This window comes from Myotis yumanensis, unplaced genomic scaffold (assembly GCF_028538775.1).
Source record: "Myotis yumanensis isolate MYYU_CA2020_CCGP unplaced genomic scaffold, mMyoYum1.0.hap1 SCAF_7, whole genome shotgun sequence".
Classification (NCBI taxonomy): Eukaryota; Metazoa; Chordata; class Mammalia; order Chiroptera; family Vespertilionidae; genus Myotis; species Myotis yumanensis.
Window position 1 is genome coordinate 12105117 of NW_027223758.1, and position 25418 is coordinate 12130534.

The 25418-nt window shown below is 51.6% G+C and overlaps 1 protein-coding gene across 1 annotated transcript; it reads left to right on the forward strand.

Moving 5' to 3' along the window:
* The first annotated feature begins 965 nt into the window (after nt 1–965).
* On the forward strand, nt 966–24115 carry PEDS1 (plasmanylethanolamine desaturase 1). The gene is made up of 6 exons (XM_070419771.1): nt 966–1190; nt 8952–9071; nt 18657–18748; nt 19140–19284; nt 20872–21084; nt 23107–24115. The coding sequence occupies exons 1-6, from the start codon at nt 1067–1069 to the stop codon at nt 23226–23228; spliced, it is 816 nt and encodes a 271-aa protein (XP_070275872.1). The 5' UTR covers nt 966–1066; the 3' UTR covers nt 23229–24115.
* The last annotated feature ends 1303 nt before the right edge of the window (nt 24116–25418 follow it).

Below are 25418 nucleotides of genomic sequence, written 5' to 3' on the forward strand. Positions count from 1 at the left end.
AGGTAGTAAAAGCGTGCGACTGAGCCTTCATTCATTCAGCATTTACTGAGCCTATCGTGTGCCCGACTCTGATGAAGATGCGGTGTTCAGCTATGAACAAGCAAGTCCTCGCCCTCGGGAACTTGTCTGTTGGGGGCAGATATGAACTGCAAAGCTCACTGCCCAGGACAAGCACCGTGAGACACAACAGGGTGATGTCACAGTGACTGGAGGAGGGGCACCTCTGAGCGGGGGCGTTTTCAGAGGGGCCTCTGAAGAGAGCACATCCTTGGTTATTAGGAGTAAATGAAATCTGTCGTCTGGCTCCTGTCCCGGCGCCTAACAGAGATTAAGCGCTCACCAAATCTCATAGTGCATCCTAGTGTCATTCTCATCAGTTTGGTGTCCTCTCCCTCGGGAGGACGGACAGCAGTTCCTGGGGGTCAGGCGGTTCTCCTCCGAGGCGCACAGCATGAGCGGGCACAGCAGGTGCACGCACGGTCCTCCAACCTCTACACGCGGGAGGGCTCCATTAGCTGGCCCAGCGCACACAGGCTCCAGCTAGGGAGCTCTGTTCCAAGTGCCCACCAAGCGCTGGCCCCCTGGCCCGGGCCCGGCGCCCTCGCGTTTCTTGCGCACAGTAGGTGCTTGATGGTGCGCGCTGAAGAAATGCCCGTTTCCAGGTGCGGCGGCGCACGACCTCGGCCGGACCGTAAGCCGAGACTGACTTGGGAGGCGCCCAGGCCCGCGTTTCCGTAAGGCGGGTACCCGGGCACAGGCCTGGGCGGAGCGAGGCGGGCAGGGACGCGCCACCGCCCCTCGCTTCCGCGCCCAGCTGCGCCCAGCTGCGGTCCGACCCCCGGCGCGCCCCGGTTGGTTGTGGCTCGGAGGCCGCTGATTCGCCGGCGCGTCCCCGGCGCGGGCTATGATTGGCTGTGACGCGTGGCCGGGCGAGGCCCCGGTCGGCGCCGCCACCACCCCCGGCGTTGGGCGGTCATTGGCGGCGTGATCTCGCCGCGGTTCCGCGGCCCTGCTGCCGCAGCCGCCTCTGCTAGCAGAGCGCATCCGGCGGGCCGGCCCAGTGACCATGGAGGGCGCCGAGGACGGGCCGGGCCAGCAGCCGGAGCTCGACGAAGACGAAGCAGCGTATTGCCGGCGCTGGGGCGCGCAGCACGCCGGGGCCCGCGAGCTGGCCGCGCTCTACTCGCCAGGTAGGACCTTCGGGCTCCCCTCCGGGCCTGCAGTCCCCAGACCGGGCTGCGGACAGCGATCCCGGGTCCCCTGGTCGCAACCGCAGCCTCAGGCCCTGATGCAGAACTCCAGCCTCGGCTTCTGCTGCAAGTTTGGGGACCCCATCCCAACGCCACTTCCAAGTCCAAGCCAGAAGCCAGCCCCGAGGCTTTCTGGATGCTTAGATTCCCCATATCAAGGAACTGCAATATCAGCTCCAGGGACTACACACAGAGCTCCCATCGCACCCCCAGATCCCAGTCCTAGCCCCGGGGTACCCGCGGCTGCAAAGACCGCCGCTGGACTTAGGGACACCCCACCCCATAACCCATTACAAGCCGGAGGCTGCTCTCAGCCACAAGCTCTTCCCCGAGTCCCGAGAAGTCACACCCCATCCCAGGTCTCCCAGATCCGGCATTCACACCCTAGGGCCCCTTCTGCGCCTCAGCCAGGGTCCTGGGCTGGAAACAGTGACCTCAGCCCCCACATCTGGACACATTAGCCTCCCGCTCTGGGAACCTCAATGCAAGGGCCCTTAGCTACTGAATGCCCCAAACGCCCTTCCCCCAGCGCCCTATCCTGGTTGTAGTTACCATTCCCTCCCCCTCCTCCATCACTGCCCCCCAACCAACTCCCTGCAGTAAGGACCGTCAGCCCCTCACCAGGTATTCCAGAATTCCTGGTGGGAAGGGCATTGCAAATCCTCCAGTTTAAGCTCCTCCCATACGCAAGCCACAACTCCATCCATCCCTTGCCCCTCCCCCATGTGGATTGGATATATTAGCCCCCTCCATTAGGACTTGTGTGTGGAGCCCCCATAATCCCTAGACCGCAATTTAGAGACCCTTGCTCAAATTCTGCCCTCAGGCCAAGGCCCCTGTCTTCTTACCCCTGTGCCTACCATTTATGCTCCAGCAGCATCAGTCCCCACCCCCTTCTCTGACTTCCTCCTGAGCCCCAGGAATCTCATTACCTAGCCCCAAGAAGGCCAAGTGTCCCCAGGGGTAAAGGAAATGCCTTTGAGAACTCCAGAGTCAGGTGACTGGGAGCTGCCAGTGGCACCTCTGCTGAACATAGTCATCACTCCAAGCTTTGTTGGTCAAACATTCTGGCATTTTAACATTTGCCACCATGCACAGCCCTGGCCTGGGGTGGGGGCAAGGGCCCACTACCTCCTTTGGCTTGACTGGCCTGGGTTGCATACCATCTCTGTCATAACTGGGGCTACATGACATTGGGCCATTTGCTCTCTCATTGAGGACCAGCAGAGACCTTTCTGGACTTGCAATTCCATACTCTGGGTGGGATTTTTTTCTGATCTGATGTAGGCACCTGGCCCATGCTATCATGGTTTCTTCAGCCTTTTCCCAAAATACCCAGCCTATGGACTAACTCCTGCACTTCCAAGGGCCAAGCCACTTTCCCTCTCTTAAGCGTCAGTGTCCTCACCTCTAAAATGGGTACAAGGTAAAGTTTATTTGTTCCTTAGTGTCATTCAGAAGAGGGAATAAGATCATCCACTTGGGCACAGTGCCTGGCATAGAGTAGGCGCTCCCTGTTATTAACCCCATAGTCTGACTTTTCCTGTGAATCTCGAAGTAAGCTGCCTCACTTCTCTGTCCTCAGATTCATCCCCTGGGAATGGAGGGTAAGGCCTTCTCCTTTGTGTCCATCCCTGCCCGCTTCATTGGTTATTAGGAGTAAATGAAATTGGGCTCCCCTCCGGGCCTGCACTCGCCCCTGCGGACAAAGATCCCGGGTCCCCAGATCGGAACCCCAGCCTCAGCCCCTGATGCATCAGCTGACACCTGCTTCACCTACTGGCTTGCCCATGAGGTCAAGGGAAGCCTGCCAAGCCCGCCTTTCACAAATCCTGGCACCTGGCACAGGACAGCTGCTGCTGGGAAACTGAAATCCAGAGTGGAGTGGGCTATGGGACTCTCTGGTTCCCGGACTGCAGGACCAGGCCCCAACTCTTTGGCCAGACACTAGGAGCCCATGGGATTGGTCTGAGGCTGCCTCACCCCTCATCATTCCCCCCACCCCAACCCTACCCGCTTTCAACCAAATCATACCTGGGCATTCTCAGCCTCCCCTAGGGACCACCATCTCCCCATTCCACCATGATTGCATCTTTGTCTGGTTCTGCTGTCTCCAAGGGCCCCTCACTCTCTGAAGAAGAGCCATGCAGGGATCTGAGGCTGCCGACAGCCTCCTGGTACCACAGACCTGCAGCCACGGCCTAACTCCTCCTGGCATGGAGTTTGGGGGCTGGGGTATGAAGAGTGGAAGAAGGGAAACTGACCAGACTGGTTTCTCCAAATTTGTAGGCTTCCTTCTATCCCTTTGTTATGTAACTTTGAGGAAATACCTTGATCTCTCTGGGCCTAACCTATACAATGAGCCACTAGGCTCACTACATACTAAGCAGCTTTGTCCCAGTCCCTATTCTAGAACCTTGGGGACAAAGTGGTGAACAAGACAGGAAAAATGGGGCTGGCATTTTAGTAAGCCCAATATAGGAGGGAAATACGTCGCTTGCCCAGTAGTGACAAGCCCTATAGAACAAATATATAAGCAGAAAAGAGGGGAATGAAATGTTGGGAGCAGTGACATTTTAGAGGAGGGCAGTTAAGGCTTCACAGGTGACATTTGAACAGAGTTCTGAAGGGCATGAAGATATTTGAGGAAGGGTTAGTCCAGACTAGGGATACAGCAAGTGCAAAGGCCCTGAGGTGGGAGTGTGCCTGAAATGTCTTCGGAACCACGAGGAGGCTTGTGGGTTGGAACAGAGTGAGCAAAGGGAGAGTAGGAGACGTTTCTGGGTTCCAGAACTAGATTCTTGAAATTCCTGGGGCCAGAAGTGGGTTGGCACTGTAATAGTTGGCAACAATAACAAGGCAAAGACAGTTTATTGAGCCCTGTCATGTCCTGGGTATTTTCTTCACATGCAAGCGTACCATCCTCACTACAGTTGTCTGAGGAGCACCTTGGCATTAACTTCATTTACAGGAGGGGAAACTGAGGCCCCTGTGGCCTCCTCAATAGAGAAGAGCATGTTCTTCCTACACTTGTCCTGCCTGGATTGGGCTTGCCCCTGCCCGTACCAGGGAGGAAGTTGGCTAGGCCAGGGGTTGCATCTATTTGGTTTCCCTAACGTGTCTGGCACTTCACGAGTGCCCCATCCACCTGGACAACATTTCCTGAGGCTTAGCAAAGAATAGCACCCTGCCCGTGGTCGGTCACACCGCCACTTAGCATCAGAGCCAGAACCAGAACACTGGTGGATGATGTTCCAGGTTCCGTGTTCTTAGTCACTACTGTGGAAGTGAGCCAGCCCGAGGTGGGCGTGCAGGAGCGGGGCCAGTGCAGGTCAGCAGAGCAGAGAGAGTGGGCGCTGTATGGGCAGAGAGCTGTGAGTCATCTGGTTAGTGTGTGGGGTGAGGCAGCCTCAGACCAATCCCATGGGCCCTGAGTGTCCAGCCGAGGAGTTGGGGCCTGGTCCTGAGGCCGGGAGCCAGAGAGTCCCATCGCCCGCTCCACTCTGGATTTCAGTTTCGCAGCAGCAGCTGTCCTGTGCCAGGTTCCAGGATTTGTGAGAGGCCTGGCGGGCTTGGCATGTTTCCCCTGACCTCATGGGCAAGCCAGTAGGTGAAGCAGGTGTCAGCTGATGCCTGCTTATGTGTACAGCACTTCTCAGGTGCTCCAGCGGTGGATTCTGAGGGCTCTCTAGAGTCAGCCGTTTACCTCCCCACTGGCTGACTATGGATGCCTCCTGCCCTGGGAGACACAGGGGCTCTCAGTACAGGGTTACAGGAAAGGTAGAGGGTGTCGGGAGCACTGAGCGGAGGTCCTGGCCTGTAGTCCCAGAGCTGAGCCTAGGTTCAGTCCCCCACATGGGCCTGACTGAAGCCAGGGGACAGGCATGGGACCCTTCCCTGGCCAGGTCTGGTCCTTGCCACACGCTGGGCCAAACTTTCTCTCTGCCTCCCTCAGGCTTGTTCTTTTCACATTTCTTTGTCTCTCCTTCCCTCCGTTTCTCTTTTACTCTGTGTCCCTATAATCTGTCTCTGTGTCTGTTTTTCTTTTTTCTGTTTCTCATCTCTGTCTCTTGATTCCTGTTCTCTCTCACATCATTCTCCGCCCCCCCCCCTCTTCTCTCTCCCTCCCTCCCTCCCTCCTGTCCACACTTTCCTGAGGTCCAGGGTCTTCTAGTGGCCAAAGGCCATCAGAAGTGCAGGTTGTTCAGAGCTTGTCTGACTGAATTAGAAGATTTGGGCCTGATGCCAGGGCTCTGGCTGTAGCCCGCCGCCAGGAAAGCAGACATGGCCGAGGCCTGGCTCCTGACCTCCCCTGCACCTCCCAGCCCTCCACAGCCACCACACACAATCCGGCCCCCTCCCCAGGCCAACCGGCAGTCACTGCTGTAACTCAGCCCAGATCATGGGCCCTGGCCAGGCCAGAGGTGGCTCAAGAAAACAAGGCTCAGCGCTCTGCCAGAGGCTTGTGTCTGGGGCAAAGCCCTTCCCCTCCCTGGGCTCTAGTCAACCAATCTGTAAAGTGACAGCATGTAGACCACTTGACCATGCAGGCCCTGCCAGACTGACTGTCCAGGCTGTGACCTAGGTGACCCTCAAGTGACTTTGAATAAGTCACTTCATCTCTCCATTTCTCCCTTTGAAGGATGGATGGGGCAAAGGTCTACGGAGTGTGGTGAGGGCTGGCTGAGGTTACTGCTGGTATTGTACCGGGCATGTAGGACGTACTTAATGAAGGCTGTTTATTATTGTAGATGTGTTTTTTATGGATCAAACTTGAGGCCTTGTTCTACAGAAGGATCCAGATTCCAGAGGCCAAAGAGAGTTCAGACGGGAAAATACTCAGATTCCGGGACATTCTCCATGGCAGGGGGAGAGAGCTGGGCAACCTTTGGAATCAGGACAGCCCCAAACTTCAGGCCATCGTGTCCCATTTACGAGTCCAGGATCCAGGCCCAGCTCTTCATTTTTACCCCTGAGCCTCAGTTTAGTTTCCTCATCTGAGGAATGGGATCAATAGTTCCTCCCTGGAAGGACTGAGACTTGAATGAGAGACTATGCCTCAGGCTCAAAAACTCAGATGACTGCAGGGGCCTGGCCAGGACTGCCACCAGGGAAAGCCACCCAATAGGAGGCCACCAGTAGGGGAGGGACCAGGGTGAACTGAACCTAGGCTCAGCTCTGGGACTACAGGCCAGGATCCCCTTCTGATGGGGCAACCCCTGCTGCTCATGCCCCAGGTTGGCCAGAGTCCTATGTTCTCAAGGGAAGCAGGAAATAGGAATTCCATGTGAGTTTTGTGTATGTGTAGCTAATTTTTTTTTTTTAACTGAGAGCAAAATATGCTGGAGGGAGTGGGTCTGTGGCATCTCTGATGTGGGCTAAACCTGGCACCCCAGCTGTGATAGGCCTCAGTGGGTGTCATCCATTGTTATTGTTATTGTCATTTTATCTCAGGCTCAAAAACTCAGATGACTGCAGGGGCCTGGCCAGTACTGTTGCCAGGTTGGGCAGTGAGTAGACAAGTTGGCATTGAGGAATCACCTGTCCCTTGCCTGCAGCTCACCCCCTTCCCCAGGCTTCCTGCTTCTGAGTCCCAGGCCTTGGCCACAAAGAGGAACCAGATGGGGAAGGCCCTGCTGGGCCAGATCATGGTGGCCTGAGCTGGAGGCTGCTGCGGTGGCAGGGCCACGTGACCCAAAGAAAACAGCCCCTGACCAAGAAGCAGGAAGCAAGGGGTTCGAGGCTCTCTGCTGCTGCTGCATGACCCCTGTAGCTATGTCTGGACCTCAGTGTCCTCATCTATATGAGAAGGGACTAAGGCAGTGGTTCTCAACCTTCTGGCCCTTTAAATACAGTTCCTCATGTTGTGACCCAACCATAAAATTGTTTTCGTTGCTACTTCATAACTGTAATGTTGCTACTGTTACGAATCATAATGTAAATATCTGATATGCAGGATGGTCTTAGGCGACCCCTGTGAAAGGGTCGTTTGACCGCCAAAGGGGTCACAGCCCACAGGTTGAGAACCGCTGGACTAAGGGAATGTGACTCTGGGCACAGTCCTTCCCCACTCTGGATCTTGGTCTTTTCACAGGGCACAGAGAGGGCAGCTATTCTGATCTGACTCAGGGAGCAGCTTGCTGTTGTATGACATGAGCAAGGCCCTTTCTCTCTCTCTCAGCCTCTTTCCCTATCGGGGACAAAGGATGTTTCCTTCCCAAGCTGCTTTGGGAAGAGGAGCCCAAAGACAAAGCCTGGCAGTTTTTCCTTTAGGATTATCATAGTGGAATTTTATTCCACAAGCACTTATTGAGCACCAACTGTGTGCCAGGGTCCTGGTGAGCAAACCAGACAGGCCTCCTGAGTTCACATTTGGATAGGCAGTGACAGTCCCTCATGATGGACCTTATGTTGGGGGAGCCCGGGGGTCAAAGGAGGAATCACGGATGGCTTCCTGGAGGCAGAGGTTCCAGGTTGAGATTTTTAAGGGCAGTGCCAAAGTCAGCCTGGTGTGGAGGGTGAAAGAAACGGCACATCCAAAGCACTAAAGAGAGGAGAGGACAGATGCAGAAGGAAACTTGATGTGCCTTGGTCCCTTTGATGGCGAATCACTCACTGCCTGGTCTACTGTTTAAGGTGATCCTGTCCCAGAATGTGGTCAGGGTCATGGTGGGAGGGACCAGGAACAACAGGACAAGTAAGAGCAGGGTCTCAGGAGCCAGATCCTCTGGCCACAGGATCCTGGTCTATAGCTGACTAGCTGGGTAGTTTTGAGTTACTTCCTTGGGACCACCCGGACCCTCAGATTTCTCATCTGCAAAATAGCATCACCTCAGCTGGTACCCGGCACATAGTAACCGCTTAGTAGATGTTAAACACTAATGATAAGGAAATTATTATCATTAAGAGTCTTCCATGCCCTTGAGACCCGCTGCCTGGGAAAGCAGAATTCTCAGAGGCCCTGTCACAAATTCTGTGTCACCCACATGCTATTTTTATTTCCTGTTACTTTTTTAAAATTTTTATTTAAAATGACAAGAAAAGACTTTAGTACATTCACAAATTTTAAATTCAAAAAGGCGTAAGTGAAAAGCTAGTCTTAACTATAGTTTTTGTTTTTGATATAAATGCCTGCTGTTTGCGCTCACCGGTATGTCCTGGATGTTCTAACGTGTGCACACCCTGGCTATTTCCTGGTCGCAGAGATGCTGTGGACCAGAGTAATTTGGCTGATCCCCCAGGCCATGGACACTTAGGTTATTTCCAATGGTTTGACACCTCAAACAAAGCTGCAGTAAGTAAATCAGCTTGTCCAAGCTCGTGTGCCTATTAAAAATCTGTGGCAACATTTTATTTTTTTAATTCTCATCCATGGATTCTTTTCCACTGATTTTTAGAGAGAGTAGAAGGGAAAGGAAGAGACAGAGACAAAGAAACATCAATATGAGAGAGACACATTGATTGGTTGCCTCCTGCACACGCCACTACGGAAGCAGGGGATCGAACCTGCAACCAAAGTGCATGCCCTTGACCGGAATCGAACCCACGACACTTTAGTCCCCGGGGCCGAAGCTGTACTCACTGAGCCAAACGGGCTAGGGTAACATTTAAAGAGAAGATTTCCCACCCACATCCTGATTCTGGCTTCTCTTGAGAATTAGAAGCTGCCCTCCACGCTCACCTCTCCCCTCTCTCCCACAGGCAAGCGCTTCCAGGAGTGGTGCTGTGTGGTCCTGTGTTTCAGCCTCATTGCCCACAACGTGGTCCACCTCCTGCTGCTGGCCCGCTGGGAGCACACGCCCTTCGTCATGCTGGGTGTCGGTGAGTGCCCATGGCTCTGTTGCCGGCCTCTGTTTCCACGGGGGCCAGGGACATACCTAGTGTCTGTGCCCCTCTGATGGCGACTTGCACATGTGTATACATGCGTGCTCATGTGTGTGCACACAATTCAGTACGTGCTGTGGGAACTCCGCCTCTCAATCAGTGGCACCTGTCACTTGAGCCAAAATCCTGGGCGTCATCCTTAGCTCCTGTTTCTTTCACATTCCACATCCAAAGCATCAGCTAATATTCTTGGCTCCACTTTCAAAATGCATTCAGAATCCAACCATTACTCTTTACCTGCACTGTCCCCACCCTGGTCCAGCCACCATCCTCTCCCGCCTGGACTATTGTAGGAGCCTCCTCCCTGGTCTCCCCACTTCCACCTTTGCTTCCATTCCCCACACACAGAGCTAGAGGGCCCCTGTTAGCACCTCAGTCATGTCATGCCACCCCCCTGTATATTAAGAATTTAACACCAACTTTTCAGCATAGCCTGGCCCCAGCTCCTCCTCAGACCTCATCTCCCTCCACTCTTCTCTGGCTCACCTTGGTCCCACCACACTGGCCTCTTCTCTGTGCCTCTGCCATGTACTGGACACACTCCTACCTCAGGGCCTTTGTATATGCTTCCTCCTGTGCCAGGACACTTCCTATACATACCTACATAGCTCATACCTCATCCAATTCTCTGCTCAGACAGAGGTCACCTCTTCAGGGAGCCCCCAATTACTCTTTGGGAGCCCCTCAAAATAGCAGTTTTGTCATACACTAGCCCCTTACCCTACTCTTTTATGCAACGTTTTTCTTTATTTGTTTATTATGTGTTTTCCCCTACTCAAATGTCCACTTCTTGAGAGTAGAGATTTTTGTCTGTTCACCACTATGTCCCCAGCCCCAAGCACAAGGCCACACACAGTAGGTGCTTGATAAATATTGAATGAATGAATGAATGAATGAGCAAGCTGCAACTTATTAGTACCTACTGAGTGTTTTCTCCCGGTCAGTCCGCACCCATCCGCAGCCTTGGAAGGAGATGCTACAGTCGTCATCATTTTTCAGATGAGGAAACTGAGGCTCAGAGAAGGGACTGGCCTAGAGTCGCACACACCTCAAGCCGGAAGCACGACAGAGTTCTTAAGTCACTGTTTCCACTTCTAGCGTCCAGCTCCCACAATCTCATTAAAAGCATTCTGGCCACCTAAGCCAGGAGAGCTCAGGCTAAATAAGCCATCTGGGTCTAGGGTAGGAGTGAGCATGTGCTAGGGGGCCAGGCCAGCTGGAGGGGAGACTAACCCATCCATCCAGCGCTGGGGAGCCTGGGCCCCACCCACAGGAGCCAGATGTGCCCGTCATGCCCCTCTGCCCCGGGGGTGAGAGGGACCTGCACCTCCAGCCTCTCATTCAAGGACAGTAATGCAGACAGTGTGAGCCCTAAAGCCCCATCTGAGGTGGTGACAAGCAGGCCCCTGAAGACCTGGGTTCAAGTCCCGGCTCCACCACCTCTTGGCTGCGTGGCCTTGGGCAGGTGTCATTGCATCTCTGAGCCTCATTTTCCACATCTTCTAAGGGAAGCTGCCCACAGTCCTTGCCTCCTAGAGCTAGTGTGAGGGCAACATGCAGGTGTGCGTAACTGCTGAGAGGGCCAGTGACTGCATAGAGGGGTGGAAGGCCCACTCACCAGGGCTTGGGCCTTCTGCCTCAATGGCCGGTTTAACAGTGGATATTTCCCGAGTGCCTACATGCCAGGCCCCAGGCTGGGCACTTTTAACTCTTGGTGGCAGCCTCGTGAGAAGGTTCTGATCACCATCCTCTGAGTAGCCAGGTGACTTGCCCACTGGCCCTCACCCAGGCAGCAGCAGAGTCTGAGGTCACATATTCAGAACTGCGTGGCTCCTGAACCGGGGACTGTGCAGCCACCGGTTAGCACTGAGAGGAGAGGGTGTTCTAGACAGTGGGCCCCGCTTGGGCAAAGGTTCGGCAGCCTCGAAGCCTACGTGTGTGTTATCTGAGCCGGGACAGTGGGCATCCCAGGCAGGTCTCAGTCCCTTCCAGGGTCAGGACCAGGCAGCTTCCAGCCCTGGGCCCAGGGATCTCTGACTGTCAAGTCAGTGCATCTGATTGCAGCTTCCCAATCTCATACTTTTGCCTCTGGGCTGATAAGAACAGACAATCCCGATAGCAGTGTTTACACAGTCCCTAATCAGTTTAAGTAGCTGCGCTGATTTCTGTGTCAACTGCGCAGGACGTAAGGGCACTGTGCCACCTACAGAGCCCGCCCCCCATCCAGCATTATCTCCCCAGAGGTTCCGGTGTCTCTGCAAGGCCTTTGAAACAAGAAAAAGCAGAAGCACAAAAAGGTGCCCAGTTAATAAGCGCAAACAGATGGTGCAATGCTGCTAACACAGTCAAGATAAGGGAGTAGGCGGGGAAGAGGTAAGGTCAGTGACATTTGTGTAGAGACCTGAAAGAGGTGAGGGCGGGGGCCTGGTATTCTAGGCAAAGGGAACTGCAAGTGCAAAGGCCCTGAGGCTGTTGTATGTCCAGTGCTTTGGGGAATAAAGAGGAGGCCGGGGTTTTATTCTAAAGGCTGTGAGCAGTCATTTGTGAGTTTCCTACAGGGAACTGATCCTGCAGGGAAAATGCAAGGGGCAGGGAGCAAGGGCCAGAGAGGAGGCAAAGATGGTGCCCCAGACGTGGGTAGGGCAGAGGAGGTGGTGAGAAGTTGTCAGATTAGGAGTGAGCTTTGAAAGGTGAGCCACTCGTATGCTGCCAGATTGGCTGTGGAGGTGAGAGGTGTGGGGTCAGCGGCTACTCCAGGCTTTTGGCCTGAATGGATGAGGCTGCAGGAGCTGGCTTGAGGGTAGATGCTTGAAATGCCTGCCTGAGAGCCAAAGGAAGGGTGTCTGTCTAGCAGGGAATTGGAAATCCCAGTGTAGAATCAGGGAAGGCAGCTAGAGATCAAAATCTGGGAGGCCTGTCCTAGCCAGTGTGGCTCAATGGTTGAGCATCAATCTCTGAAGAACCAGAAGGTCACGGTTCGATTCCCGGTCAGGGCACATGACCGGGCTGTGGGTTCGATCCCTGGTGTGGGATGTACAGGAAGCAGCCGATCAGTGATTCTCTCTTCATTGATAGTTCTATCTCTCTATCTCTCTCTCCCCATTCCTCTCTGAAATCAATAAAAACATATATAGATAGATAAATAGATAGATAGATATAGAGATAGATAGATAGATAGATAGATAGATAGATAATAGATAGAGATAGATATAGATAGATTTTTTTTTTTTTAATCTGGGAGGTCTAGAGGGTAGAGATGGTGTTTGGAGCTCAGGTGCACCTCCTGGAGCTGAGTAGGAGCAGAGCCCGAGGCCACTGGCGCTTCCAGGTTGGGGAGAGGAGGAAGAGCCAGCCAAGAGGTGGGGGGCACGGCAAGAGAATATGTTTCCAGAAGACTCGGGGGGCAGTGAGGGGACCACTGGTCAGGCATTAGGGACCTGACCAGGACTATTGCTGTGAATGAATGAATGAGTGAACAGATGAACAGCCCTGGGAGCCCTGAGCTGTGCTGCACTCGGGAGAAGTAGAGGAAGAGTATATGGACTTGTGAGTTGGTCTTTGGAAGAGAGAATAGGAGTTTTCTGACAGACAAACAGGAGAGGGTGTTCCAGGTGAGGGGCACAGTGGGTGCAAGGTCCGCAGTGAGGACACAGGTCACATGGCCTCAGGTCATGGCAGGCCTGCTAGGTCAGGTGGAGCATCTGAGCTCAAAGCTAGGGTTTGGCTCAGGACCATACTGGACCAGCCCTCAGCAGTGTCCACTCTGTCTCATCACTCTGTCTCCATACCAGGCCCTGAGTTGGGCAGAGGCGAAGCAATCCCTGCTGGATGACTTGTGGGGAAGTGGGCCCCCACCAAGGGGCCCAGGGTTTGTCTCAAGGTCACCCATTGACTCAAGATAGCCTGGAGTGAGTCATCCCCTATTCCTCCCCCCACCCCAGTGTCCTGCAGAGAGGGAGGTAACCGAACGAAAGGCATCCCCAGGGTGAGCCAGCTGCCAGCCACCGCCACCAGCTGGGACAAAGAAGCTTCTGTGTGCCCGCCTCTGCCACCCCTGCCCCCATTAAAGCAGCCTCAGGCAGCAGGCCTGGAGTCTAAAAACAGCCATCCGCAGAGGCCTGGGGATCACAGAGCCATTTCCTCCCAGAAGGGGAGAACTCATTCTCTCCTAAAATGATTCCTGACCTCTGTTCTAGCATACATCCCTCCTGGCCCCGCAGCCCACAAAGGCCGGTGCTGGTCATGTAACAGATGACAAGGCTCTGAGAGGAGCGTAATGTTTAAACCACTAACTATAGCTACATTTGGGGAGCTCTTACTATGTCCCATGCTAAGCACGTGACTTGCATTAGCGCATCTTACTAACTTGATTTTAGTTAGGTGAAGTGAGTACTATTAAAATTCCTATTTCCCAAACTTGAACAGGAAGGTTCAGTGTCGTCCTTAACACCTTGCAATGGTCTCTGGCCACTTGCTAGGAGCCCTGTGTGGCCTGAGCAGTCCTTACCCCCGTCTCATTTTCTCCTCTGGAAGTCAAGATATGATAGGGCCCATCTCAGTACACATGAAGTGAGATAGTACACTTTTTTAAATAGACTTTACTTTTTTAAAGTATGTTTTTATTGATTTTTAGAGATAGAGGAAGGGAGAGAGAGAAACATCCTGCAATCCTCCTACTAGGGATCGAGACGCAACCCAGGCATGTGCCCTGACCAGGAATCAAACCACTGACCTCTTGGTTCACAGGTCTCCACTCAACCACTGACCCACACCAGCTGGGCTAGAACAATTTTAGATTTACAGAAAATGAGCAGATAGTAAAGAGAGTTCCCATAAAACCCTGTCCCCAATTTCCCCTATTACTAACATCTTATATCTTACATTAGTACCATACATTGGTTATAATTACTGTTCCAATATGGATACATTATTAGGAACTAAAGTCCATAGTTTGTTCAGGTGGCCTTTGTACCTAATGTCCTCCTTCTGTTCCGGGATCTTATTCAGGATTCCACGTCACATGTAGTTGTCATGTCCCTTCAGGCTCCTCTGGACTGTGACAGTTTCTCAGATTTTCCTTGTTTTCGGTGACCTTCACAGTTTTGAGGACTGGAATTTAATTGGATGCCCCTCCACTGGAATTTGTCTAGTGTTTTTCTTACACTGGGTAAGATGTTTTGAGAGGAAGAGCTCAGAGGTAAATTGTCATTTTTTTAAAATATATTTGTATTGATTTCAGAGAGGAATGGAGAGGGAGAGAGAGATAGAAACATCAATGATGAGAGAATCCCTGATCTGCTGCTTCCTGCATGCCCCACACAGGGGACTGAGCCCACAACCCAGGCATATGCCCTGACCGGGAATTGAACCCTGATCTCCTGGTTTGTAGGTCAACGCTCAACCACTGAGCCACGTCGGCTGGGCTAAATTGTCATTTTCATCACATCATAGCAAGGTGCATACTATCAACATGACTCAGCATTGTGGTGTTGACCATGCCCCTGGCCCAGGTAGTGTTTGCCAACTTTCTCCACTGCAAAGTTACTCTCCTCCCTGTTCCATACTTCATTCTCTTTGGAAGGAAGTCACTGTGCACGGCCCATATTTAAGGTGTGGGGAGCTATGGTCCCCAATAATGCACTTTTTAACACCTACATAGCACCAGGCACACGATAGTGCTCCAGTATTAACTGTTATCACAAACATTGTTTTTCTAATGCGGATGGGGCTCAATTTAGGATGGGGTTACAGCCCAGTAAAATATCCTAAGTCAAAAATGTATTTAATACATCTAGGCTACTGAACACCATAGTTTAGCCTAGCCCACCTTAAATGTGTTTGGAACACTTAACATTAACCTACAGTTGGACAAAATCATTGCATAAAGCTTATTTTATAATGAACTATTAAATATCATGATTTATTATGTGTATTGCTTTTAAACCATTGTAAAGTTGAAAAGTCCTAAGTTGAACCATCGTAAGTCAGGGACTTCTGTATTGTTTTCATTGTTACTTCTGTTCTCTGGAAGGATTAAATGCTTAGGATGATTATACAGATAAGATGTGTAACCAGCTTAGGACTGGCTTTGGTACAGTGTAGGGATTAAAAGAGTTAAAACTTTTAAGGTGCTGACATAGAGCCTGGTACCTAAAGTACCCAACAAATGTCAAGTAAAAATAAACAGCTGAAATCGTCACCCAAGAGAAATGGGGCTTATGTCTATACACAGGTTTATATATGGACATTTTCACAAACATTCAGGTATGACACTTGAGTCATACCTGAAAACAACCCAGACATCCAATAGTGAAATGGATAAACACACTGGGGTACATCCAGACAATGGAATATGACTCATAAAAAGGATGAATTGCTGATGCATCACCTACATGGATGATTCTAGAAGCATTACTCTCATGAAAGAAGCTAGACTCAAAAAAGCACATACTATTTATGTGAATCCATTTATGTGAAGTTCTAGAATATGCAGAACCAATCTATGATAAGAAATAGATCAGTGGTTGCATGGAATATTAGGAGGCACAAGGTCACACTCACTGGGAGGCTGCCTTCATGTGTAGGCAGCAGCATTTAGAGGCATCATTAGCCTTGGCCAGTGTTTCTCACTGGTTAGAATTGGTCACTCACTGTAAGGTTGCAGGTTCAATTCCAGGTGAAGGGCACATACCTGGGTTGCAGTTTGCTCCCTGTCCCCAAGTTGGGAGCACTCAAACACTGAGCCATGCTGGCTTGGCTTCGTGGTTGAACGTTGACCTATGAACCAGGAGGTCATGGTTCAATTCCCAGTCAGGGCACATGCCTGGGTTGCGGGCTCGATGCCCAGTGCAAGGAGTGCAGGAGGCAGCCAATCAATGATTTTCTCTCGTCATTGATGTTTCTATCTCTCCTTTTCCCTTCCTCTCTGAAATCAATAAAAATATTTTTTTAAAAACAGATAGATAGATAGACAGACAGACAGACAGATAGAGCATCATTAGAGTTGTCAGGATAGAGCCTCGGGGGTCACTTCACTATGCAAGTAAAGATGCTGAGGCCCCTGATTCTTGATCTAGATTCACCTTAGCTCTTGTCCACATACCCTATTGTCGCTCCTGGTGGACACAAGGTAGTGTCTATAGAGCAGTGGTTCTCAACCTTCCTAATGCTGCGACCCTTTAATACAGTTCTCTCATGTTGTGGTGACCCCCAATTTCATTGTTACAAATTGAACATAATTAAAGCAGAGTGATTAATCACAAAAACAATATGTAATTATATATGTGTTTTCTGATGGTCTTAGGCAACCCCTGTGAAAGGGTCGTTCGATCCCCAAAGGGGTCGCGACCCACAGGTTGAGAACCGCTGGTATAGAGCATCCTGTAGTATACAGTAGGAGCTCTATTAATGCCCCTGGACTTACTGAGGTGCAGTTTAAGGGCATGAAAGGGTGCTGATTTTAGAGGCAGGTAGACCCGCCTCTTCCCATGCCCTGGCTACCACTTCCGTGTCATGGGACTCCAGGGTCGGGGGGACTTCTCAGAGCCCCTTTCCTTATCCAAGAGGAGGGGATAGTAAATGACAGAGACGGGACCAGGAGCACCTGCCGAGAGGCTGGCTTTCACCAGGGGGGTTGGGTGATGTTTGCCCTGACCTGGAAGATTGAGGAGGAGCCAGCCATTCGGGGATCTTTAGGGAGGGGAGGGGTGCCGGCCAAGGAAACAGCAAGTGCAGAGCCCTGTCTCCTGTCTCCCTGGACTCCCTGACTCTTGCCCGGGCCCACCCTCCCGACGCGCGCCGGACGGCCCAGCCCTGGGTGGGGCCCTGAGTATACAGGCCCAGAGGGCCCCGCTGAGCCCTGACCTCCCCAGCCCAGCCACCTGTGTCACCCTATGGCTTATCTTTCAGCTTCCGCATTCCAGGAGGTAGTGCTTGTCCCGACCTGCCCGCCTGTCCTTGTCACGAAGAACTTGCAGGTGGCTCCATAGAGCTGTGTCTCCCTTCCCCCACTGTCTGTTCCGTGTTTGATATCCATGGGGTGGAGGCTCCAGCCCTCTGGAAAGTCTTCATTCATGGCTACCCTTAACTTGCAAGCCCACAGTGACTTGCATGCCCACTCTTGCCCCCTCATTCATGACCCCCTTTCCGGGGACTTTTCTGCAGCCTCCACAGTGGCCCGGTGACCTGGTTTCTTGTCACCAAGAGGCCACGGCTCTAGCAGAACTCAGAGAACCCTTAAATGGCCTTGCTGGGCCTTGAACAAGTTCACCAGAGAAACTGAGTGTGGGGAGGGGGAGGGAAAGGGTGTGCCTGAAGTCACAGGACCCAGTGGACTACCCTGACAATCACTGAGAACTGTATTCATTCCCTGCCATGTTTTATAGCTGTTCCTGCCTGTGTCTCTGCCACAGGGACAGTGAGCTCAATATCTGGTGCGTCTCTGGTTCCAGAGCTTGGTGCACAGTACAGGGTCTCAGAATGTTGCTTACAGACTAAATGACCGAATAACAGCATCGATAATAATAGGTATGGAGGGGTTACTGTGTGCCAGGTACTGTACTTCGTGTTAACATTGATTAATTAATTCAGTGAGTATATACAGAACCCCTGATAAGTGCCAGGAACCAGGATATAGCCATAGACAAAAGCCTAAAATCCCTGACCTTGTGGGCTGACATCCTTGTGAGGGACACAGTAATCAGAAAAATGAAGTCCAAGGTGACAGGCGCTTGGACAAAAGGAAACAGGAGATAGGAAATGCGAGGAGATACAATTTTATTTTATTATTTTTTTAACATGTTTATTGATTTCAGAGAGGAAGGGGAAGAGAGAGAAACATCAATGATGAGAGAGAATCATTGATCGGCTGCCTCATGCACACCCCACACTGGAGATCGAGCCCACAACCCAGGCATGTGCCCTGACCAGGAATCGAATCGTGACCTCCTGGTTCAGTGATCGACGCTCAACCACTGAGCCATGTCCGCTGGATGCCAAATTACCACGTGTATTGTTGATAAAAGCTAGGTAGGATTGGGGACTGTGGTGTCCATCGGCACCTCATGTACTTCTCTTTTTGTTTCATTGTTGAGTGTTACAGAGATTATTACGCTAACCAAAATAAGCCAGTGAAGTACTTCCTGACACCAGACCCCAGAAGGACATTTCCATCCGGTCACCAGCAACACTGTAACAGAGCGGGCTTCCCTGTGCGGGGCACCTGAGGGTCAGCTCCTCCCAGGGAAAGGTCAGGCTGATCTGAGCATGCCCAGTGTATTCTCTCCAGTCCCCACATCTCCCCTGAGGCAGAACAAGGAAAGGGCCAGAACCAGACTGAGGCTCCATTCACAGGAAAGAGAGCTCCCAAGTAGGGAAGGGACGGCCTCTCCCCTAACAAATGAGTGAATGAGCGAGCAAGCCAGTGAGTGAATGCTGGGCTCCCTGGTTCGGAGTGGGCAGATGGCAAGATGTCCCTGTGTGCCGCCGTCCCCCTCGCCATTCTCACTCTGGTCTTGTCCACAGTTGCAGGGGCTCTCATTGCTGACTTCTTGTCTGGCCTGGTGCACTGGGGAGCCGACACTTGGGGTTCCGTGGAGCTGCCCATTGTGGGGAAGGTGCGTATATTGACCCAGCCCCAGCCCGTCTCCTCTGGAAGGAGGTCGGGCTCTCTGACGTTGGGTGAGTTCCCTTTCCTGTCAGAGCCTCTGTTTCCCTGTCTTAGGGTGGGAAAGAGGGTGGAGCTTGTCTCATAGCCCAGGTCGGGAGGCAGGCCCAAAGGGGAGCAGTACCAGCCCGAGGTCCCTGCCAGGTCATTTCGACCTGTCTTCTGCTAGAACTAGACTGTGAAGCCTGGGCGGGGTCTGTGGCATCAGTGGCATGGTGGAATGTTCTGGCATCCCAGAGCCAAGGAGGTGAGCTCAAATTCTGTGTGTGTTGGAGACTGGGAGTGGCTGGCCAGCATAGACAGACTGGCTGGATCTGTCCCCACTCCCTATCCCACCCCAGGCTTTCATCCGGCCGTTCCGGGAGCATCACATCGACCCAACAGCCATCACACGTCATGACTTCATCGAGACCAATGGGGACAACTGCCTGGTGACACTGCTGCCCTTGCTGAACATGGCCTACCAGTTCCACACCCAGAGCCCTGGTGAGCGTGCCAGCTGGTGGTGGGCCTCCAGGGGGCCACGGAGACAAACACTCACGTGCCCATGAGCCTCCTGTGGCTTGTGTGTGTGTTTGGGCCCTCACAGTGTTATAAAACATGTTGTTACCTTCATGTAAAATTGGGGTATTTGACATAAAGGCCTGTGTTTCCAGCTTCTCTTAAACATTCCGATCTGGCCACCCTGGGCCCTCGTTCCCACTTGTCTTCTTCACTGGGCTGGAGCGAAGTGCAGCTGCCACCTTTAGACAGGAATGCACTCTCTCCAATTTGCCACAGTCCCCACTACTCCCTGCTGTCCTACACCCTCCTCCCCCTTGCGTATTTGTATGACCTGCCTAAGAGCTGGTTTTGCTGCCCTGGCTTAGTAGAAAGAGTATCAGCTGTGAACTCGGACAGTCCTGCATTCAGATCTCTGCCCTACCTATTTTAGGGAGGGAACTTGTCCCAAAATAAGTCACTTCATCTCCCTGAGCCTTATCTGTCAGGTGGGGAGACTGTCCTTCCTTTTCCAGGTCTTGTTTTAACGATTTGACACCTCACTGATCCTCAGAGCAACCTCCCTATGGGTAGATGTGATGAGTATCTGTGGTAGTAGGTGCTGTGGTGCCCCTCCCACACCCTCTTCCCAAGGGGTGGAACCGTCCCTCACTGCTACTGTGAGGGGGGCTGCTAACAACTCCCAGCTGCCCCTTCTGAGAACGGCTAGGGCAGGTCCCACCTCTCCCCTGAGGATAAGCCTAAAGCCAGTGACAGGAAACACCTACAGAAGACCAGCCCCCTCATTTCTGAATGGGACCGACTCTATGGAGCCATTAACATTCCAGAGTTCCCCTCAGGATCGGCTGAGGCAAGACTCCCCCCACCCCATCTTTGCTTAGCTCTTCTCCTGTCCTGCTTCCCTCATTCCCTCGTATGTTCTTCCAGAAGAGAGGATTCCCCTCACTCCCCCACCCCCCAATAAATCACAAAGCCCCCAAATCCTTCTCAGGCTGTGCTTCTAGGGAACCTGGACAAAGACTTATTTGCTTTTTTTAAAGTATATTTTGGTTGATTTCAGAGAGGAAGGAAGAGGGAGAGAGAGAGAGATATCAATGATGAGAGAGAATCATTGATTGGCTGCCTCCTGCACATCCCCTACTGGGGATTGAGACCAAAACCCGGGCATGTGCCCTGACCGGGAATCCAACCATGACCTCCTGGTTCATAGGTCAACACTCAACCACTGAACCACACCGGCTGGGCAACTTATTCCCATTTTATTGATGAGGAAGTTAAGACTCACAGAGCCAGGGTCACTGACCCAGGTTCATACAGCCAAGCAATGTCATAGCAGCGATCTGAGCCCAGTGCTGCCACTCCAGAGGCCACATTATTGTTATTTATGCTTATTCATTATCTGCCCACTGAGCAAAGGGGAGTCTGAGCTTGCCACTGGGGCCACATGGGAGGCTGCTGCGAGGTCTGGGTGCTACCCTGGGATGGGAGCTGCCCGGAGCTGGTGGTCGGCCCCCAACCCCATGTGACAATTATGTGGGCCTTATGGGTACCCACCCTCTCCCCACCCTGCAGAAGCCCTGGAGCAGCTGTACCCCTGGAAATGCTTCGTCTTCTGCCTGATCATCTTTGGCACCTTCACCAACCAGATTCACAAGTGGTCGCACACGTACTTTGGGCTGCCACGCTGGGTCATCCTCCTGCAGGACTGGCATGTCATCCTGCCACGCAAACACCATCGAATCCACCACGTCTCACCCCACGAGACCTACTTCTGCATCACCACAGGTGCGGCTAGAAGGCGGCATAGAACAGGACACGCCCCCCCTCCAGCTACAACTCCATCCTCAGGGTCAGGAGGGCACAGGTCACAGTGGAAGGTCATGCAGTCCTTGCCCTGTGGGAACATTCTCTCAGAACACATTTATTGAGCACCTACTATATGCCAGGCACTCTTCTAGGTGCTAAGGACACAGCCATAAACAAGACAGAACTTCCCCAACCCCACCTCATGGAACAAATATTTATTAAGCACCTACTATATGCCAGGCACTGCTCTGCTCTGGGCTTAGGACACAGCACTGAACAAAACTGGCAAAAATCCTGTCGTCAAGGCATTGACATTCTAATAGGGGACATTCCAGTCAATTAACAAGCCCTTTATCTGATAGTGCTAACTGCTATGGAGGAAAATAAAGCAGGGGTGGAAGGAAATGGGGAAATTTTCCCTTTAAGTGGGGTGGTCTGGGAAGCCCTCACTGAGAACGTGACATTGAAACTGAGGGAGAAAGTCATGCAGATCTGAAAGAAGAGCACTGCCGGTTGCAGGAACAGTGGTGCAAAGGCCCTGAGGCAGGAGCATGCACTTTTGTTTGAGGAGCTGCAAGGAGGCTATTGTGGCTGGAGTGGAGGGCTTATGAGAGGAAGCATGACAGGAGAGAGGACAAAGTCCAGGTCTGAGAAATGCTACGGAGGAAAACATAGCAGGGTGAAGGGCAGAGAGACATGGGGTGTGGGGGAGAGGGGAGTGGCTGTTCATGTAAGGAGATCAGAAAGCTGGAATGTGGTAGGAGTGCAAATACTTGCAGATAAATAAGGAAGGACCAATCCAAGCAAAGGGAATAGCAAGTACAAATGTCCTGAGGCAGGAAGATGCCTAGAGTGGCTGAGGAACAGTCAGGAGGCACATATGCCATTGGTAATGGGCCAGTGCCACCAGAGAGCTGAGGTGAATCAGGTCAGCATGTTTTCTAGGACGAGTTGGGTTTCTTCCAAGGTTAAGTATATAAGGTGCTATCAAGTCAGACCAAGTTAGGTTCACCTATCATCTCCTCCATGTGTACCTGTAGAGGACTCAAGCCTCCCCGGATGTGGTGTTTTTCATCCACAAAATGGGTCTGCAGGCACTTCCTTCACGTACCAGCTTTTCTGGGTGTGAATGGCAAGATGGCAGATGCAAAGTGCTTGGCACATAGTAGGTACTCGATAAGCTACTGGGGCTTGGGAGAGGGATTGTTTTGTTTTTCTGGAGGCAGAACTGAGAGCCACAAAAAAAATTTTTTTTTGCACGTCATACTCTTTGAGAGAAGGTGGAGGGGATAGAATTTAGGCCATTTAAGAGTTCAGTGAACTGCTTAGCCGGGCCTGGGACCAATCTTGATTTGGCCTGCTACTAATTGGAAAACTCTCCTCTAGGTTTTCATTTTCTCATGTGGAAAAGGGGACTGATAATAGTATCTACCTTGCTTGGTTGGGAGATTGTAATGCAGATATGAAATAAAATTGTGAGAAATATGAATTGAGCACCTACTATGTGCTAGATACCATTCTTGGCACTGGGGATGAACGGTGAAAAAACATGAGGTTCTGCTGTTCAGAGCTGACATTCTAGTTGAGGGTTGGGGAGAAAACTCAACAAAATAATATGCAAGTACTGAATTAATGAGATTAGTTACATTATCAGGAAGGTTATAAAGAAAAGGCCTGGAGTGTGGTTTAAGTGGTGGTCAGGGAAGGCTTCCTGGGAGAGGTGGCATTTGAGCCAAGTGATAAGAGATGCTGCCACTATGCTTAGCATACAGTAAGTGCTCAATAAGAAAGTGAATGAATGAGGGTATGAGGGCATGTCTGAGCAGTCCCTGAGCCCATTGGTGGGAGGCCCCTGTTCCTAGATTCCTTGATCAGTCCTTGTCCCCTCCCTTCTGCCAACCCACTCCCTATTGCTCCTGCCTCAGGTAGGACCAGCTCTCTCTATATTCCCTCAACCGCTCCTCTCCCATTCAACCCCTTGGTGCCCTGTTTCCACTGCAGGTTGGCTCAACTACCCTCTGGAGAAGATGGGTTTCTGGAGACGCCTAGAGGACCTTATCCAGGGCCTGACGGGAGAGAAGCCTCGGGCAGATGACATGAAATGGGCCCAGAAGATCAAATAACTCCTCCAGCCTGCCACCTCATTGCCAACCTTCCTTGGCCTCCCCAAACCGAAGCCATCTGCCAAATTCCAGCCTTCCTCGTGCTGGCCCCTCCATGTGGAGAGGACGCCTCCTGAGCTGGGCCTGGGCACCCCCAGCCCACCCTTTGTGACACACAATACTTGAGCCACTGATTTTTCATTTCCCTTTTTTTTTTTCCGTTTCCTTTCCTCGGCCCCCTCCTTAGTTATCTGAGCTGCTCTGTCTGCCAAGCCTGACTGCAGAAAAAGGAGCCCTTTGGGTAGAGGGGAAGTTCACCCACTCCCCACACTCTGACCTCCCCCAGCCCCACTGGGCAGCCCTTCCGAGTGGCTGGTGTTAAGGCCACTAATCCTCTTGTCTGTCCCTCCTTGTCTTCTCCCAGTGGTCTAGGAGCCCCTAGGCTCACCTAAGTGTCCCTGGAGCATTGCCCTGCAAACTGACCCTAAGGCCTTGGGGGACAGCCCCAGCCCAGCCTGTCTATTTAAGGATAGCAAAGTACAGCAAGGGTCTGAGGGCAGGTGGCCAGAAGAAGCCAGAATCCCCTGCCCAAGTCTGGACCTTCTCCCCTCCCCCATCTGCCCACGTGATTCCAGCCAGAGCTGATGTTTCTACAAGAAAGAAGGATGACTTCAGAGGGCACAGCCCCTACGATGGGTCTGATCATTTGGAAGGGGACACACATCCCCTCTGGCCAGGGGGATGTCAGAGAAGGAAGAGTGGGCTTTTTTTTTTTTTAAAGGTGCTTGCTTGTTTAATGTAAATAATAGAAAGCCTTAATATCTTTTCTGTAACACGGAGTGATATTTTAATGTCATGTTTTGGATGTACATAATATATTTATAACAAAGCAGCAAGAGTCTACTTAACCTGGGCTGCCTCCTGTTTCCTGGTTGGCTGGGGAAGGGGTGTAAGAAGTTTGGAGGGTAAGGCCCTACCCCTAGCCTCTTCCTGGCTCCCCTCGCCGCCCCAACTCTGGGCTCAGGGTGGGGGCTTTGTCACCTGAGACAGTGAATTAATGTTGATATCCACTTCAAACACTTGGAGGGGATCCATGATTTGGTCAGGAATGGTCCTCTTACAGGAGAGCATAATGATAGAGTATTAAGGCTGATCCCCATTAGTGAATTCCTTCAGCAAATGTTTATTGGCATCTAGTGTGTGCCAGGCTCTGACCTGGACCCTGGGGCACAGCAGTGAACGTAAACAGAAAAGGACTTACCCTAGTGGAGATGACCTCCTGGGTAGAGGGACCATAAACATAAATACATGCACATAGGCATTCAGATGTTGATTTGTAAAGAAAATCAAACAGCATAGAGAAAGCAGAGTGGGTCTGTTTGGCAGTGTGGTCTGGGATGGCCTGTCTGACGAGGTGACATTTGAGCTGAGATCTAGAGGAGGATATGGAGCCAGCTGAGGAAAGAATTGGGGAAAGAGGCCTCTTGACTGGACCGCAAGTGCAAAGGTCCTGAGGCAGGAACAACTTGGGGTTTTTAAGAGACAGTGTGATTGGACTGAAGTGAGCAAGGGGAAGGTGGAAGATGAGGTTAGAAAAGCCATTACACAGAACCTCTTAGGCTGAGGCAAGTGGAGAGACACGACATTTCAGACAAATGAGTATCTTGTTCATTCATTGAACAAATAATTATAAGGCATTTCCTATGTGCTAGGCACTGGGATTCAGTAGTGAACACTACACACATTACAATCAATATCGAGTCTGGGCTAGAGAATTTCTACAATATTAGAAGAAAAAGCCTGTTGAGGACAGAGAAATGACAAAAGACTCTTAGAGCAGTCACAGATAAAGCACTTTTTAAAAATTTTGACCCATAACTTTAATTTCCTTAAAGTTTGTCTCCCACTAGATTTTTGATTTGTGACTGTCTAAAGGGACCACAAAAGGAAGGGGTTTTAGAATTCATCAACTCATAAATTACAGAAAACTTAAGCAAAAGTAATTTTATAAGTTCATATAACTGAAAAGTTCACAAGAGGTTTTGACTTAAAGTTTGGCAGGACTCAGGGGCTCACATGACTCATCAGAACTTAGTCTCTAACTAGTTCTTGTTTTTCTCTGAGTTGACATTGGACCTGCTCAGCAATCTCAGTGGGAAGTCACCTTTCCAAGCAGTTGCAGCAAAAGCCCCAGGGCAGGTTCTCATTGGC